The 18521-nt window shown below is 51.0% G+C and overlaps 1 protein-coding gene across 3 annotated transcripts in view; it reads left to right on the forward strand.

The window, feature by feature from the left end:
* Ttc7b (tetratricopeptide repeat domain 7B) overlaps positions 1-18521 on the forward strand; it is a 275916-nt gene that overhangs the window by 208632 nt on the left and 48763 nt on the right. The window contains exon 20 of one of the 3 annotated variants that reach the window (XM_035445975.1): positions 1808-2346. The exons of 1 other annotated variant lie outside the window; for it this stretch is intronic. In XM_035445975.1, coding sequence (XP_035301866.1) covers positions 1808-1939 — 132 coding nt within the window. In that variant the 3' untranslated portion in view covers positions 1940-2346. Of the gene's footprint in view, positions 1-1632; positions 1779-1807; positions 2347-18521 lie in introns of those variants that run through there. One more of the 3 variants, XM_035445978.1, reaches the window with a different exon arrangement.

An 18521-nucleotide genomic window follows, 5' to 3' on the forward strand; every position in this document is an offset into this window, starting at 1 on the left:
CTCCTTCTTTGCGTTGTTTCATCAAGGGTGGTCTCTGCATGCCCAACTCCCAACACCACAAGCTCATTGGACAAGGATCTGTAGACAGACTGAAGCAATGGCATGTGCGTGCATATAGTATGTAAAAGGAACTTGCTAGAATGGCTCACACAGTAGGGTAGCCCAACAGTATCCTCAGCATGCTGAGGTTGGCTGACAACCCAGTCACTGATCATGGATACTCCGGCAGCCCCAGTCTGGAAGCCTAGAAGATTCCTGGAGAGGCACTGGTCCCCGGTCTACTTTGGAAAGTGTGCATCTAGGAGTAGGCATTTTCAAAAGCACAGAATCATCCTACACATAACACTATTTTATGGACCTTTTTGCTGAATAGTCCTTTGTCATTAAAACTCCTTATGAACAGTATGTAGACGGGGAATACTGTCAGTTAACCCAAATAAGGGTCACTGATTAAGTCATTTCACATTGTGGTACTACATGAGATGGGGTAATTAATGCTAGCTCACACCTATTTATGCTTCTTCACAGAGCAGGCATCATTCCGAGTGTTGTACGTGTATCAGTTCATCCTCACAACAGCTGTCTACTGTTAGACCCCCGAAAACTCAAGTATCCGGGGTCCCAGGCCACGTTCGTGGTCACCCCAGTCACCAGGCGGATTCGAGAGCTTGCTGCAAACTGCACGAGGCTTTATTGTAATTTAACGAGCTAACCCCATGTTAGCTCGGGTCTTTCACCCACCCGCCATGGTGGATGGCCAGAAAAGACGGCTCCTAGGGGCTCCCAAAAGATCTTATAGGGCAGCGTAAGGGGAGTGTCTAGGGGTACGCACAGGCTTACGATTGGTGTGCCTCCAGGCTTGGAGGGCTTGCCCTGTGTTGATTGGTCAACTGGTTGTTATGGCCCACAGGCCCTCCCAGGGTGGTTGCTATGCTCTCTACATCATTGCTGTGCGCTTGTCCGTAAAGCACACCCAGGGTCGTAAAGCATAGCGCCACCAGCTAACTTCTGATTGGTTCCAAGACAGGAATCTGACTTTCTAGTGTCTAGGGCAAGGTCATGGAAGCACATGTTCGACCGTTATGGCTGCCGAAAGGGAAGCTAGTTCCTTCACTACCATCAGTCTTCATCATCATGACCAATGTCTAAGATGAACTGCAGAAAAGGTTTCAGGGTTTGGGCCAGGCTCTTGGCTAGGTGGAACAGCAAGGTGAAAGGGCACGAGGGGTGATGTGACTCAGCAGCCAGGAAGTGGAGAGGGAGGGAGGGAGGAATGGGGACCTGCAGGGGGAGGGGAGAGGGGACGAGTCCGTACCAAGGACCTTCCTTTTCTTGGAGCAGATCCTCCCGCCTTTAGAGGAGGCAGCCTACACTCCTGGGGAGGTCTTTCTCAATATATTAGTTACTTTTCTTGTTACTGCAACAAACACCTGACAGAAGGCCCTCAGGAAGGAAGGCTTTAGTTTGATTCCTGGTGTGAGGTTTGGTAGAGAGGGCATGGCGGCAGGAACCAGAGGCAGGAAGGAGAGGATGACGTCACACCCACACGCCGGGCTCCCAGTCCAGAAACAGAGATGAATGGGGGGGGGGGGGAGAGACGCTCAGGTGCTTTCTCCCTTTTCTTCACTGCAGAACTTCAGACCATGGGATGGTGTCACCCACATTCAGAATGGGTCCCCCCACTTCAACTAACCCAATCTAGAAAGTGACTTACAGACCTGCAGAACTTCATCTCTATGGTGATCCTAAACCACTTCAAGCAGAGAAGAAAAACCATCGAATCCCCTTCATTAATTTTCATACCCAGGAATGTGCTTCGAGGGCCGATCTCAATCCAATCAAGTGGGTGATGGCGATAACCCATCAGAGCAGTGCGGTGGGAGCAAGCGGTCCTGCTACAACAGACACTGGTGAAAAGCAAAGGACTCTTCAGAGATGACAGGCTGGGCATTCCTATGTAAGGTTCAAGCCCAGGTTTCCCGACTCCAGAACCTCGGCTTTTAGTCACTCACGGACGCGCTCTTCCCAGTATGTTGGGATCGCATGTTTCCGGATAGTTTTCGGGGGGGAAGCTAGTTCATTTGTTTGCATTTATTGGAGGCTCATTCTTGGTGTTTTCCTCTCATTCTCTCACTTAGTCTCTGTGGCTCCATACTATCTGCACACTGAGCAGGGCTAAGCTGATTGTTTGGAACTACTGAATTCCATCTGCTGACTCTGGAGTGACCAGTCACCAGCAGCAGTGTGGGCAATAGGCTCCTCCTTCACAAGCTAACCTTGCCAGGTGGAGGGCATGTCCAAGCCACAACACTCCCAAATTGCACGTCCTTTTTTTTTATTTGAATTAGAAACAAGATTGTTTTACATGTCAATCCCAGTTCCCACTCCCTCCCCTCCTCCCCTACCGCCACCACCACCCCCCAACTAAAACCCTACCTATCACATATCCTTTCTGCTCCCGGGGAGGGTGAGGCCTTCCATAGGGTGTCATCAGAGTCTATGGTATCCTTTGGGATAAAGCCTAGGTCCACCCCAAATTGCACATCCTTAATACCACTAATTTAATGCACATATTCACACAAAGCAATTCACACTAACTTCACACACTTATTCACACAAAGCACACCCTCAAACCCTTTGGGTCAGATGTAGTAACTAGGCAGTTGAATAAATGCCTCTCTCCCACGGGCTTCTGAGTAGAAACTTCCAGATGCCAAGGAACCAGCTCTGTAGAGTGTAATTCTGATCGAGGTGCCTTATATGTCCCCTGACCTCTTCAAGTGCACACAATGAATTCACATATATGCTGCACTGTCCTTCCAAGTGACCACCATAGGAATTAGACACAATGCAAGAGGGAACACAGTGCCCTCTCCACATCACAGATGGGAAACCCAAGGCTTGGAGCCATGAGGTGACTCCTGGAACAGCTAGCATTGCATCCAGAATGTACCTGACCCTGTAACCCATCCACAACCTCCCTGTGGAAACAGGGCAGAAACCACCAGCCATAACCATATGAGAAAACGCCCAACACCGCTGGTCATAAAGGGAATGTAAATCCAAGCCACAGTGCTGTGGTACCGCACTCCCACCATGATGTCTGTTTGGAAACACAGGACAGAGGCTTGGAGAGATGGCTCAGTCACTAAAGGTACATGTTAGCAAGACTGGGAATCCAAGATCCCTGTGTTTGATTCCAGAGACCCTGGAGGTAGAAGGAGAGAACCAGCTCTCATAAGTGGTCTCTGACCTCCGCATGTATGCCATGGCACATGGGCACATACAAACACATGCACATAAATAAAAATAATTTTTTAAGTTAAAAAGAAAAGATAGCATCAAGAATTGGTGAAAAGGTGTGCTGAAATTTGGAGCCCTTAGTCATTGCTGGTGGGGATGTGAAATAGTACGGCCATTTTGGAAACCAGTTGGGTGGTTTGTTAAAAACCCAAACCCGGGGACCCCCAAATTCCTTTACCATTTACCCCATGGGAAAGAAACACATGGCCACCCAAGGACTGGTACATAGACCTCTAACAGTCTGTGTATAGCATCTCCAAATGGAAACACTGCAAGTGCCTGCTGGCAGATAACCCGTAGTGCAGTGCCTCTGGGATGAGATGACACTTGGTAGTAAGGGATGAATGATGAGCGGACACAAAGAAATGGCTAAATCTCAAAGTGATGGTACCAGTCAGAGAAGCCACACAGCTAGAGCACGCTATGTGACCCCACTGATTCAAGACTCTGGGAACTGTCAGCTAACCCGTCATCACTGAGAGCATATCCAGGGTGACCTGTGGCAGTGAGGCAGTTGAGAAAGAAGGGAAAGGAGACGGGGTGTGATGGACATGTCCACTGTCTTAATCACAGTGATAACTTCATAGCAGTAGACAGACATATGTCAACACATGTTCCACTGGGCACTGCAAATAAACACAGCTTATTTGATGCCAGTTATACCTTTAAAAATTATATTTTACGTTTTATTTTTAATGTTGCATATGTATCTCTGTGTAGGTATGTGCACATGAGTACAGGTGCTCTCAGAGGCCAGAAGAGGGCGCTAGATCCTCTGGAGCTGGAGTTACTGGTGGTTGTGAGCCTCCTGGTGTGGGTGCTGAGAATCAAACTACAGTTCTCTCAAAAAGCAGTCAGTGCTCTTAACCATTGAGTTATCTCTCCAGCCCCAAAAGTTATATTTTAAAAACAATAAGGACTGACATAGAGATGGGGTCAAGACAGTTCTCCAACCCCCCACTTGAAATATGGGTTGAACCCTATGTACCTTGTACCCTCAAGAGCCCAGGCCAGGGTGGGGCCCTCTGTAAACCCTGCCTCTGGCCAGAAGCCCTGAGCCCAGGAACCCCAGGCTCGGCAGCTACAGGGACATTACTTGCTGGACTCTGGTGAGGCCAGATCTCTGTAAGACTCCTCTGAAGGACACAAGCCATTTTGGGGAGGGTGTGGGAATCTCCTATTTTCCTTCTCAAAAAAGAAAACACATGATGCTGCATGCACTTGGGATTTTCAACACAATTGACTAAAAATAGCCTGGGCCACCTCAGCCTGATTCCTTTTTAGGAAGGGTTCCAGCAACTCCGCCTGTCCTGGCAGCCAGCTCAGGAAGTAGAGGCTCAGCCGGATGGTGTTTGGGTCAGGGACCAAGGACCAGGCCATGGAGACCCTTTGCGGGCTCTGGCCAGCCCCGTCTCCCAACTTACTGAAAGCCAGGCTTCCAGGAGCACGAGGTGGCATGGGCAGCAGCCTCCTCATCCTTGTCTCTCACTGGTCCCATGCATTGTTGCCCACAAGCCAGGGTTCCCTGCACCGTTTCTCACTGCCTTGATTTCCCCATCTGGAAGGGATCTCCACTCCTTGTCCTGTTGTCCCCAGAGCTGGCACCATGCCAGTCGGGTGGAGGAAGTGGACAGACCTTGAAGTATGTAAAGGGTAGTGTCTGTGAAGGGATCTCAGAAGTTACTGGTGATGTTGGTCAGTCTCCCTTGGGATAAAAAGGACATTTCTAATGGAGCACTGGCCAGAACCATGCTGCCCAGCCTGGGGCCCAAGACCTAGACAACTAGATAAATGGACAGCAGCATGTAGGCCTGCCTTTGCCCGTGCCTCTGTGGAGGACACAAGATGGGGGTAGCAAAGGCTTGTCATGTGGCCTCCGTTTTCCCTAGGGAAAATGGTAGGTTCTGATCCAAGCAGAAGTCCCACCAGGGCAGAGCTGAGACCTCTGTCTGCTGCTTCAGTGACCCCCTTGGGCACCAGGTCACCCTGGCAGAGGCCTGGACAGTGATGCCTGTGGGTGAGTTCGGGTACATTTTCTAGGCACCTGTGGTATACCTGGTGCCCTTCCATGCCTGAAAGCCAGTTTTAGTCTCTGCGAGTCCATGGGCCAGAAGAGAAAACTGCAGCAACTTAAGTTCCCAAATAACTCAGAACCTCTGCAGCCTCAGAAATCTGCTACCTCCCCTGTCCCTTACTCTCTGACCCCCAACTCAGGAAGCTCGCTGGAGCCTTTTACCCCTCCAGGAGATCAAGAAAAAAAACTGGCCTTCTGGTTTGGGGTTTTGGGTTTGGAAGAGATGTGGACACACCTTGGGCCTGTCATCACGGAAAAAATATCTCCTCATTATCACAGCCATCTTCCACCCACTTAAGTAAGAGTCTGAGACTCTAAGGCAAGGGGCATGGCTCGCCTGAGGGCCCGTGACTGAGATGTACAAGTGGAGAGGTTCCCAGTCTGTTTAATCCAACAGCCTGAGCCTTTCTCACTTCAAAAATCCCCATTGCAGGGGCTGGAGAGATGATTCAGTCAATGAAGATCTTGCTTCATGAGTTCAACTCCCCAGAACCCATGTAAAAAAGCTGGGTGTGGTGGCATGCATTTGTAACCCCAGCTCTGGGGAGGCCAAACCAGTAGGACTCCTGGGCTCACTGGCCCACCACACTAGCCTCAGTGAAAGGCTCTGCCTCAAAAACCAAGTGGGTGGCTCCTGAGGATCAGTGCCCAAGGTTGACCCCTAGTCTCCCCCTGTATGGCACACACATGAATATGCACACACATGTACAGACATAGGCACAAAAATAGTCCCCAGTAGCATCTGTGACACACACTCAGACAAGTTGTCTCAGAAACCATCAGGGAGGACGAGCCTAGGGTAGAGCCTCACACACCTGCCTTCCTGTGGACAGTTGAGGGAGGAATAACCCAGTCAACAATCCCCTTGACCAGGCCACAGGCTCTGGGACCAAGGGTTTTCTTGGGATGAGACTATGCACCTCTTAAGATAAGGTGATGGCTACGATGTACAGATGATCCTGAAGGTGGCCAGGCCCAAGCTTAATGGCTGCACTTTTATGGTTAGTAATCATCACAACAAGCCCTTCACAATTCACACATTAAAGCCCTCACCCTCGATGCCTCAGGCTTTTACAGAGTGATTAATTTAAAAGGGATCACTAGAGCAGAATGTGGTGACCCATACCTTTGGGCCCAGAATTCAGGAGGCAGAGGCAGGAGGATCTTCAAGGCCAGCCTGGTGTACAGAGTGAGTTTCAGAACAGCCAGGACTACATAGAAACCCGAATCCTCAAAAACAAAACAAAAGACACCTGTCTCCCACACTGCTTCACTGAGGTCTCTGGGAAAGAGAGCACAGCTTTGCTGATGTTTAATAGGCTGGTGTGCATGCACGTACACACCCATACACACACCCACACACACACACCCACACACACACACACCCCCCACACACACACACACACACCTGCTCCACACTCCCCTGTTGGAGCAGAAAGGGAGGGGCTGAGCTGACTCCCCAGCATGCCAGTGTCCCGCCTCCTCTTAGTTGCCAGGCCTCCTGCCATGGGCTTTTGTTGCCCTAGCAACCAACACAGGCTCAGAGCTTGAAGCAAAGGCCTACTAGCTCTTCTGTCACCCACACCATGGTGCCCACGCTGAGTGGGCTCTTTGGTGATAGCTGGTTTCACTGAGGGTGGTAAGCAGCCAGCTGTGGCTTAATTAAGGACAGGAGGCAGGGTCTTGCCCTGCTCTGCCCCACCTCATCTCCCCAAGAATTCCAGCCTGATGGTGAAAGACCACAGGGACAGGCAGCATGGTAGGCTTTCAGTGTTAGGCTCAAGAGGCCAGAGAAGGCCTGCAGCTGGGGGAGAGAGGCCAGCAGTCCATGCTATAGACAGGGCAGCCCAGCCCCTTGTTCTCTACTTGTCTTAGAGCCAAGTGTCTAAGCAGTGGTTCTCAACCTTCCTAATGCTGTGACCCTTTAATACAGTTCCTCATGGTGTGGTGACCCCCAACCATAAAATTACTTTCATTGCTACTTCATAACTAATTTTGCTACCGTTATGAATCATAATTAAATATCTGTGTTTTCCAATTGTCTTAGGCGAACCCTAAGGGTTGTTTGACCTCCAAAGGGGTCATGACAGGTTGAAAACCACTGGTCTAGAAGAAGCTGCCCCAGGCACCACTACATAGCTACCAGACTGTGGCCTCTCCTCCCACAACCTGTAGTCCATTTTTTTCTGACCAGCTTTAGGCCATGCTGTCTTTCAAGTCACCTCTATGGGTCCTGCGTCGTGATCATCCATCCCACATGTTCTCCTCTGTGAACACCAGTTTCTCCCCTGGGCTCTCAGCCAGCAGTCCCTGTGTTAATATGATGCTGAGCCAGCCTGCCATTCAACTAAATGCCATGCCCACTGAACACCTGCCCTCATGCCAAGCACAACACAGAAGAACGCAGCGGGCAGTAGTCTTGTGCCCTTTGCCATCGGGTCCAGAGATACGGGGAGTGAGCAGAGCTCTGTCAGCCTCTCTAGTGCTCGCTGTAAGACACGGTTGGTTGTCAACACCAGAGTGAAACCCCAGTGTTTCAGTGCTGGCTTCACCATGGATCTTGTCTGTGACCTTGGATCGGCACTTGCCACCTCTGGGCCCACCCTACTCTTCTGTGGGTGAGGGAGAATAAAGGCAACATCGCTGCTTCAGTCACTGTAAAATCAAATCAGATCATGATAAAAAAAAAAGCCCCCCCTCCCACGCCCTCAAAAAGAGTGGCATTTGGTTCATATCAGACTTTGGATTCTAGTCCCCACACTGTCTCAGATGGGTCCCGTGCCCACTAGAGTTCCCATTTGGAGCCTCAGTTTCCTCAGCTAGGTGGTGAAGTGAGGCTTTCTGATACTGTAACTGCTGTCATGTGTCCTTCAGGCCAGCTATGGGACAGGCACAGAGAACTCAGGAAGAGCCAAGCTACTTCTGTGTTGTCTGTCAGTCAGTCTCTGCTTAGTCATTTGCCTTACACAGAGATGGCTCCAACATACATATGGCCCTGATAGTGGTCCCTCCCCACTGGTTAGCTATGGCACACATCGGGAACCAGGGGCACCATGTCAGACCTCTGTGATACCGATCCCAGGAAGGTTATGGTCCCCCAAGGGTCTGGGTGTTTTTCCATACCTCAGCAGGCATAAATCAGGCTCTGCAGTCTATTGGTCAGCCTTAGAGCCAGCTCAAACCACCCCTCCCAACACTTCAGCTCCTGACTGCACCTGTCCTGCCCCCATTCCCACCCTCTCTGTGCTCCTGGGAGAGCTAGAGCCTGGAGGGTTACAGTGTTTGGCTTTCTTCAGCCAGAAGGGATATGTTCTCCTCTCCTTGGCTGTTCTTTGTTTTAATGACTTTTTGGCTCAGGGCCCAGGCTGGATCAAAGCCTCCCTGTAGGGAGGACACTAGGACAAGAAGGTGGGTTTTCTGGGAACAGAAGAAAAGATTGTGAAGGTGAGTGAAGCCTGTAGCTAGAGGACTGGTGACCCCTGAGTCAGGGGTCCCTCACACTACAGCCGGGAAGGTAGACTAGAGGATAAGATTAAAAGAAAGAAGTCCTGCAGGGTAAGTGAGGCTAGCATGTGGGCCAGCACTGGCCGACCAATGAGCCAGAGCTCCAGGTCCAGTGCACCCTGTCCTCAGGGAAACCAGGAGGCTCAGCCGTGACAGGGAAAAGGATGAGGAGGGTGGGGCAAGCAGTGGGGTTCTAGGAGCCTAGGACTTCCTTCACCCTCTTTCCTGCTCATGCAGGTCCCAGCCTAACTCCCCATGAGTCCAGCTGGAGAAGCCTAGTGGGTGCCACATGGCTTGATGGGTATTGATTGTGGGGCCTCACAGGAAGAGGAAGGCGTTGGGAGGAGCAGCTGCATCACAGCTACTTGCCCTCGACGATGTTTGAAGGGCAAAGAGTCTGGATCCCAGAAGACACACCCACCAAAGGTGGGCTTAGCAGCTGGGCAGGTCAGGCCAGGCTGGCTGCCACAAGGAGGGGGCGGCAGCTGCTGGCGCTGCTGCTGCTGGTGGTGGTGTTTTGAAGAAGGCAGCAGGAGGCAGCACTGGGGACCATGCAGCCCTGTGGAGCATTGGGCTCTGAGGAATCAGAGGTGCTCAGGGGAGGCCTGTGGAGGCAGAAGTCTGGGAGCCTCACACGCACAAGGCCCCTCCACTCCACCTGGCACCCTCAAACACAGTTGTGCTCGGGGCTGTCTACAGGTGTACCTGACCACGCCTGCAAGGGCGTGGTCAAGGTGACTTGGGGAAGGTTTAAGAGTGAGGGGCGCTCACATGGAAGCCCCTTCTTCCTTTTCATCATCCGCTTGCTGTACTTACTCCTGCCCTACCGGCTGGCTAGGTTGTCTGTAAGTAAGGCATCTCCCTAATAAATACCCTTATCTCTTTACCTGACTCCCATTACACAGTCTCTAGGGTCTGTCTACACATTAGCTGGAATAACTGTGTGCACATAACCCTGCACATACACACACACACACTTCAGGCACACTCTCTCTCACATACATGTGTTCACACACACATACTTGCACACGTGCAAGCACCCCATACACAGACTCTGCCATATACCTGCATATGAACTGTTACATAAAAGTCTACTCCTTGTACACAGGTTGCTGTGTGTGGTCTACATACTCTGCATGCGTGCCCTTGTGTATACACCTTCAGCTTTTCACACACATACCTCTGTGTACACACAGGCCCCTTTGTGTGTAAACACATCCTGCCCACTCATGTATAAAATCTTGCACACACAGACACACCCCTGCATGTGTACCTTTGCACACACACACACACACACACACACACACACATACACACCCTTCACATGTGCATACACACCTCTGCACGCCTATGCACAGTCCTGCCTGTGCACCGTGTGCACACGCTATTCTACAAGCACACACTCAACTATGCACACTCATGCACACACACAGCCATCCAACATAGAGATTCTGTGTGAGGTCACATGGTTTTTGACATTTCTGTGGGCCTCTCTGCATCTCCATTTCCCTGTGTGGAGCCCCCACCTCTGAGTAGTGAACCCCAGAGTGCTAGCTAGCACCTTTGCCATCTTTCTCAGCATACAGTTGAAGGAGCTGCCTGTCATCAAGGCAAAGGGAGTGTGGCCCACTTGCCTGAGCCAAGTGATACTTCTGGACTTCTGTAACATTCTGTCCTGGACTTCTGTAACATTCTGACCCCAGAGGTCTTTGCATGTAAATCACAGATCCGGCATTCATCCACAAGTACCCACGTGAGTAAGCAACTTATACACACATGATGGTGGCGGCAGCCACTGTTTCCTGGGGACCCACTGTGTGCTAGGCGCTGCTCCAGCTACTCACAGTAAGCACACCAATCCCAGTGCTTCTCTGGTGTATAAGTAACAGACTTGACCTAAACCACAAATAGTTATCCATTTAACAAACCCTGGGCATAGGCAGTCTCAGGATAATTTGAAAGGTTGGTGAGGTCACTCTGCCCATCATCTTCAGGATGGAGCCCACGTGGCTGTAGGCTGACTGTTCTACACTAGACATTATGTCTGCATTCCATCATCAACACAGAGCATGGCAACCCAAGAAAACTCTCTTGCCAGACTCATGTCCTTCGAGGAGAAGCAGAACCTCCCTCTGGAGTCGTCGTCCGCCCCCACCCCACCCCCCAGACTTTCCCTTATAATTCATTGCCTGAAATGGTGCCAATGGCTTCCCCTAGCTACAAAGGAGTCTGGCAAACAAAGAATCTGACAAAAGGCCATGACAGGGACAAACTGCCAACAATGAAAATCTGTCTTCCACTGTGTTGAATAAAATCCAATTTTGGAGGCTAGGGGGTAGAAAGCAAAGGGTATCAAAATGTCTACACTTGTGCTCCTGAGCGCCATCCGTCCTTCCTTCACGGGCAGTCTGAAGGCAGGAGACACAGAAGGCCTGGAATGTGAACTCTCTGAGGAGGTGGGAGGGACCCCACATTCCAGTGCAGCTGGGCCTCTAAAGTGGAAGCAAGATGGAGCTACTCTCCTGGGTACAGACCCATCTCAGGAACATGTATGTTGGTCACACTGTTACTGTCCCCCAGACCTAGACACCTAGTGCTACAGCTCTCAGCCTTTGGTGGCGCTGTGACATACCTAGTGGCTGCATTCCTAGTGGTCATCTTCCATGACTCTCACAAGCCATCTTCTGTACATGCTGTGGATGAGTGTTGCTGTCACAGCACAGCCTGTGTCCCCTTACAGGGACAGCAGAGGGGCACAGGTCCCATTCCTGGGACCTCAAAGGGCAGATCATCAGGAATTCACTTGGGAGTGCCTTTGTTGAGAATGCCTTAGTGGCGATTCCTTTTAGAATGAAAATTCAAATGCTTTATCTTTCAGGTACCTAAGCCAGAGAAGAGACAGCTTGGCTGGCCCTGAGTGTGGAGCTGGCTTGTTTGGGTCCAGCATCTCCTGTCTGGGAACAAGTAACAACCTTTCCCTCTAGAGAGGTGTCCCTTCTCTGGTGTGGTTGGAGAGCCCACTGGTGTCTGCCAGTGCCCAAGCTGTGAATCTTTACATGGTCATTTTGAATTATATAAGTTTGGGGTCCTTGGCTCTGCAAATGCCTGGAGCTTCTTGGATCCCTGAATGGAGAGCCCCAGCCAAGTAGCTGTAGTGGAAACTGGCCTTCCAGGCAGCTCTGCACCTCATGGGTCATCTGCCGACCTCAAATGGCTTCTGTTTCAGGCTTGGTGCTGCAAACAGCCTGATGGTTCTTCCTTGAGCATGAGAGGCAGGTCATCTTCAGTCCCCATCCTGGGAGTGTCTGAGAGAAGGGTCCACAAAGATGCATTTGTGTGTTAATGTGCGGCCCTAGGATGTGACTCAGTTAGAAGAGTGCTTGACTAACAAGCACACAACACTGGGTTCGATATGCAGCACTACATAGATTGAGTTCACTGGTGAACATTGATATTCTTAGCACTCAGAAGTCAGAGGCAGGAAGGTCAGACGTTCAAGGTCATCTTCAGCTACATAGTGAGTTCAAGACTAGCCAGGGCTACATAACACTTCTGTCTTAAAATAGTGTTAAAAATAATTTGCCGACAAGTAGGTGGCGCTTGGAAGGCAGAGGCAGGCAGATCTCTGTGAGTTTGAGACCAGCCCGGTCTACAGAAGAGTTCCAAGACAGCCAGGTCTACACACAGAGATACTACTAATTTGCCATCCCTCCAGTGGCTCTGACCTGTGAAAGCATAGTGGCTGGGGGTGAAGGACATGGGAGCAGTGATCCAATGAGAATACACCTCCCTCCAGTGGCATGTTGGCAGGGCTGTCATCCCTGTGTGAAGGGGACAGAGGGCAACTATTAAGGCAAATAAAGGTTTCTGAGAAAGTTGGGGCTCTCTGCACTAGAGCCAAGAGCCGGCAGAAGTAGGGTCTCAGCTCATCCTCCCGGTCCAGGGCCAGCTGGGGGTACTGATAGGGGCTGAGTGTCTTGTGACCACTCTTCCTCCTTCCATGGGCAGGCTGTACTCAGGGTGTGAAGGGTGTGGAGACTCTGCCTAGGAGAGGGGGCTGATGCTTACAAAGATTACTGTAGAGTCAAAGTTCAGACCTAGAGTAATTGTCACTCCCCACCCCAGGAGTCATTTGACAATAAATGTCTGGTGGCATTTGGGGTTTTCACAGCTGACAGGGTCTGTTACTAACTAAATATTACACAATGTAAAGGACAGCCCCCCCCCCCAATCTGCTGTACATCTCTGAGCCATCGCACAATTCTGGAGAGCTAGCTCCTCCTCCTGCAGGTAATGGGACACTGGCAGTGACAGGGTGGCTGAGACAGGAGAATATCTCCCCTTTTGTACAGTGTCACCTGGTCAGCCCTCTGTTGGGCAGTTCTGGAGAGTGGCATATGCCCTTTGCCTCTGGGGTGGCCACAGCCTGGTAGCCATATCTCCCAGAAGATATGGGAGACTGACTGGCTATGGGTCCCAGGGCAGCTCAGGTTCTGGGCCCTGACCTAGCCACAGCCTCAGTCCCAGGAGGTCCCCAGAGGGAAGCTTGCTGCTCTTAGGGCATCCAGCTGCGCCCTTGGCCTGTCTCCTTGAGAAGACAGGCAAAGGGTTCACCCCACAACAACTTCCCAGGTACTCCCCAGGACTGTATCCAAATGTGAGCTGCTAAATGCAGCAGAAGCCCTGGAAAGAGCCTCATCTCAACCCTGGCACTTCTCTTTAAAGTCTGCCCTGCATCTAGCCTGTCAGTCCCCAAGATTGCAGCCAGCATTTCTACCTGCTGTGCACCGTGTTTCAAGTCCAGGACCTTTCCTGTGACCTCTACTGATGGGTGGCACCCTCAGCCTCCTCACCCCATAGCATTGACAGAGAACCCCACCTGCATCCCTGTTCTGGACCCAGAAACTGAGGTCCCAGGTTTCCAGTCAATTCTAACGCGGGCATGCGTGTGTGCAGGTGTGTGGACATGCATGCACGTGGAGCCCACAGGACAACCTCATGTGTCCCTCAGGAGTGCCATCTGCCTTACTTTCTGAAACAGGGTCTCTCGTTGTTCTTGGTTCACTGACCACCGCAGGTGTTTGTGCTGCGGATTGAATTCAGGTCCTTATGTTTGTACAGCAAACACTTTACCAACAGTTATCGCTCCAGCTTCATGGTGATCCTTATATACAAAAGGAAATAACTTCCGGGAGCTTTTAAAAACAAATAACAAAAAACAATCTACACTAAAAAAATAAAATAAAATGTTCAGGGCCGGATGTGGTGACGCATGCTTTTAATCCCAGCACTCAGGAGGCAGAGGTAGGTGGATCTTTATAGTTCAAGGCCAGTGTGGTCTACATAGTGAGTTCCAGGACAGCCAGGGCTACATAGTGAGACTCTATTTCAAAACAAACAAAAGCAGCGTTTTAAACAGTACATGAAGTTTAACAAAGAAATGGAAAGCAACCTTAAAGCGCTCCATGAAGAGAAGCCTTTCCCACATCCGGGGTCCCCTCCCCGGCACAGCCTGCACCCAGATACTGGTCTCACCGCCCTGCACCGCTTCCAAGTGGCTACTGTTTTTTACCCATTACCATGATGTCAGCACAAGCACCCCTGTCTCCTCTGATGCTGGAGAGCATCCCACTGCATAGACAGTCAGAATCGAATCGTCCCCTCTTCCTGGATGTTGACATCACCGATTGCCAATTGTTTTAAGGATCAAGCACCCTTCTATGAGGCTCTTTGTCAGCTGTGTTGTTTCCACACCCTGGACTAGGGCTCCCTGAAAACTGATTGCACGGCTCTTTGATGGCATTTAGCAAGGCTGCATTAATTCAACTTGCACTTTGAACAACAATAACCATAAACGGAATCTACCTGTATGAAGGCCATCAGCCCACCTGCCACATCTTTAAGTGCTCAGGCATAGTAAATTAACAATACAACTGACCCTCTCCCCAGCATGGGAGGCAGCAATAACAAGGTGCCTAATTTATGTTGGAGGTAAGAAGACACTAGAAAGGGTCCAGCATTCTGTAGATTTATTTGCCAGACCCTGGAAGAATACCCTCAGATCCTCTGCAGATACAATGGAGGAGAAGAAAATCTCCTCCGCTGCTTTCATTGATGTTTGCTTATTTCTGCTGTTGTCGCCATGGAATCGGGGACTTCACACTTGCCAAGCAAGGGCTCCACCCCAGCCCTTTACACTCACTTGCGCTGTTGGTCAAGTTAACTCCATTTCTTAGGGTTTGTCAGCCATTCAAATTCCTTATTATAGAAATGTATAAAAATTTCCCAGTCTTTTTCTGGTTTGCTTTAAAAAAAAAAAAAAGATTTATTTTGTGTAGGGACATGAGTTGGGTGTGGGCATGGACATGAAGGTTCACACAAAGGTCAGAGGTCAACCTCAGAAACTGTCCTCTTATTTTTAGAGACAGGATCTGTCACTGGTTAAGGAGCCTACTGATCAGGTAAGGCAGACTGACTGCAGAGCCACAAGGATCCTCTTGTTTCTGCCTCCCAGAGCTGGGGTTTCAAGAGTGAACTGCCACGCCTAGCCTTGTATGGATGCTGGGCATGAAACTCAGGTCCTCGTGCTTGTACACATTAACCAAGCCATCTCCCTATCTCTCCTGGGGTTTGACTTTGTTTTTAACTTGGGCATTCATCATTCTGGTGATCCAGAACAGCTCATCACACTTCCACCTGGTGTATGGGTGCACTGGAAACAACCCCCCCACACACATTCTCAAATGGGCTGAGGAAGGGCCTACTGCTGGGGGGGGGCGGGGGGACTCCTCCGTTGTTCTTGACTCCTGTCTGTTTTCTCAGCCCAGGCAAAATCCTCACACAGCTGTTCACTTTTGAGGTTCACATGCCAGGAGATCCAAACACGCTGTGTCTATCTTGATTACATATGGGGGGGGGGGGGGGGCACGCTTGACAGTCGTGCTGAATGTAGGTCTCTTGAACAATAACTGCCTCCTTGGTCTGAGATCACATGCTCCATGTCCAGTTGACAAGCCCCTGCCAGGCTCCTGTCCGAGCCTCAGTTTGCTGATCTGAAGAATGGGCCATTTCCTGCCTGTGCAGGACAGGGCCTGCAGACCTGACTTCTCAGATCAAGCACAGAGCAAGCCCTGCACACACTCTGCCCTGTTCCTACCTGCCAGGCTGCTGCAGGCTAGGTCCCCTGCCTCTCTGAGAGCTCCCAGCTGGGCTGGGCTAGGCTGTGGGGGGAGCCTAGGGAGCAGAGGCACAAGGGCCCCTTTGTACCTGTTGCTAGGGCCCTGGCTGTATTTGCTCAGCCTGGGTAAACAGGAGGTGCCTGGAGGCCACTCTGTTATGACAACCTAAAGAGCCTTCTCTTTGCTTCCTGAGCTGTTGAGCCAAGGCCGAGGCTGAGCTAGGTGATTCCCCCACGTGAGCGGCTTCCCCAGGGCCAGAGGCTTCCCCCAGGGCCAGAACAGAACTAAACCTGAAAGGTCACTCTGTTTAACTTAAGGTTTAGGTCTTGAAACTGAGACTAGAGGGAGGGTCTCTGGCCCCTAAAAGACACATTAAGATAAACCAGGTTGGGCCTCTACTCAGAGTGACTTGGAGGTGGTGGCTGGAGGGCAGTCATCTGCCTGTCCCTCATATGTTGACTGTCAGTGTTTGGCTAAGTCCCCAACTGTTCCCCAGAGTTAGGGACTTGGAGTTGGAGAACCAGCCCAGCCATGCCACTTTCCAAGTTCTTAGTATCTTACTCAATATAGGCCATCAGGATAGGTCTATGTCAATAAGAACAAGCCTAGTGACATCACTTCAGGCCTACAATGGACAAACTGCCACTCTGAAGCCCCCGGGAGCAATAGTTTAGTGGTAGCCACAAGCCAGCTAACGGACATAAGGGACATAGGACAGGAACTGATGAGGGAACCCTCTGTGTTAGCTGCAGACATCTCAGCAGTGTAGGACAGAGGCTATAACCTTCTTTGGGAAAGCATGTCAAAGGTTACCTTTGAGGTACTTGGCACACCAAAGGCCACTGGTAATCAGCCCAGCCCAGGGTGGCAAGCAGCCAGCATTCCTGTGTGAACTTCAACCAGTGCCCACTCTCTGGCTCACTTCCTCTATGGGCAGGGAAAGCCAGGCATAGGCTCTGCCTGTCCCACCTTGATGACCCAGGAGCAATGGACGGGGGCTCCTCTGGCTAAGAAATGGATTGTTGAGCATGCCCAAGACCCAGGCAGGTGCCTCTCCTGGCCAAAGTCCCGCCCCTGCCCCCACTTCTGCTGAGAAGCCTGGACTCCACAAACAAATTTTCTGTATATCTTGACCCAGTTGTATCCCTGCAGGGAATCCTTTGGGGACCTAGCCACAATGTGAATTTCCTCAAAGGGGGGGGCATCTTGGGGAGGCCTTCTGACCCCAGGGTCACTCTGTCTTGGAAAACAGCCCACAGCTTGAGGCCAAACCCTGGGTTTCTGGGATCCTGGCTCTCTAAGGTACTGAGGCTCTCTTTCTGGCAGGGAGGTCTGGGGCACGTAGGCCTTCCCTTGCCTAAGAAAAGCATATCATAAGGCTGCCATTCCAGTAGAGCCAACCCTGGTGTCTATGGGCTCCTGTCTGGTCCTGTTCTAATCCCACCTGAACCTCAGCATATTGCTCCAGCCATATGGTAGGCAGCAGGCTGGGAGAAGGACTATGTGGCTACCAGTCCCCACAGCCGTGTGTCCCCCTTGCCACTCTTCTGAAGATGCCATTATTGTCCATTTACCATTGAAACTGAAGCTCATGTGGTTCCCCCATGAGCTTGGTGGTGCCTAGGGGCCATGCAGAAGCAACAGAAAGATCAACTCAAAAGGGGAAGTCATAGTTCATCCCAGAGCAAGGAGGAAACACCCGACATCCCAGGGCTGGTACTACCGTCCCCACAGTAGAGATGACAAAACTGAAATTTTGAGAAGTAAAGGGACCTACTCCAGATCACAGAAAGGGCAGAGCAAGTTTTGGAGGTTCACATTGCTTCCTTGGCTCTGACTCAAAAGCCAGACTTCCATCTGTTTTCTTTTCTGGACCTATCTTTCTCCTTCGCTGAGGGGAAGGGAGCAGGGAGAGCAGGCCAAGACAGAGAGCAAGCTCATATCTGCAAGGTCAGGAGGACACCGTAACCAGCACCTCTGGAGCCAGCTGTTCCAGTTCCTTCTGGTGACTGGAATGGCCAGCCTCATTCTGGCTGGGAAGTCAGGGGCACTGTGACCACTGAAGGTGAAGAGTAGGGGTGGAGGGAAGGGCAGCCAGAGCACCTGGAGCTGGGGATGCTGGGATGCTTGTGCCTTAACTGGAGCCCTGACTTCTGTAGGTCATATAACAATAAGGTCCACTGCTGTTCGTTCTGTGCTTTCTGTGAGCCAATCACGGTGCCATAAACATTCTCCATGTTGCCTCTTCAATCCTTTTGGTAGCCTGGAAAGGGACCACTACCTTGGAGAGACTCAGAGAGGTTCATTGACTTGGCCAGGGTCACAGAGCTGAAAGGAAAACCTGGATTTGGTTTACTTCCGAAGCCCATGTACTGAGCTCTAGCCCTGTGATGTCCCTCCCACACCTTAGTCATCCCTACCAGAGAATGCAAGTGGGGCGGGGGACCTGCTGCAGCTAGTGG

This window comes from Cricetulus griseus, chromosome 5 (assembly GCF_003668045.3).
Source record: "Cricetulus griseus strain 17A/GY chromosome 5, alternate assembly CriGri-PICRH-1.0, whole genome shotgun sequence".
In the NCBI taxonomy this organism is placed as follows: Eukaryota; Metazoa; Chordata; class Mammalia; order Rodentia; family Cricetidae; genus Cricetulus; species Cricetulus griseus.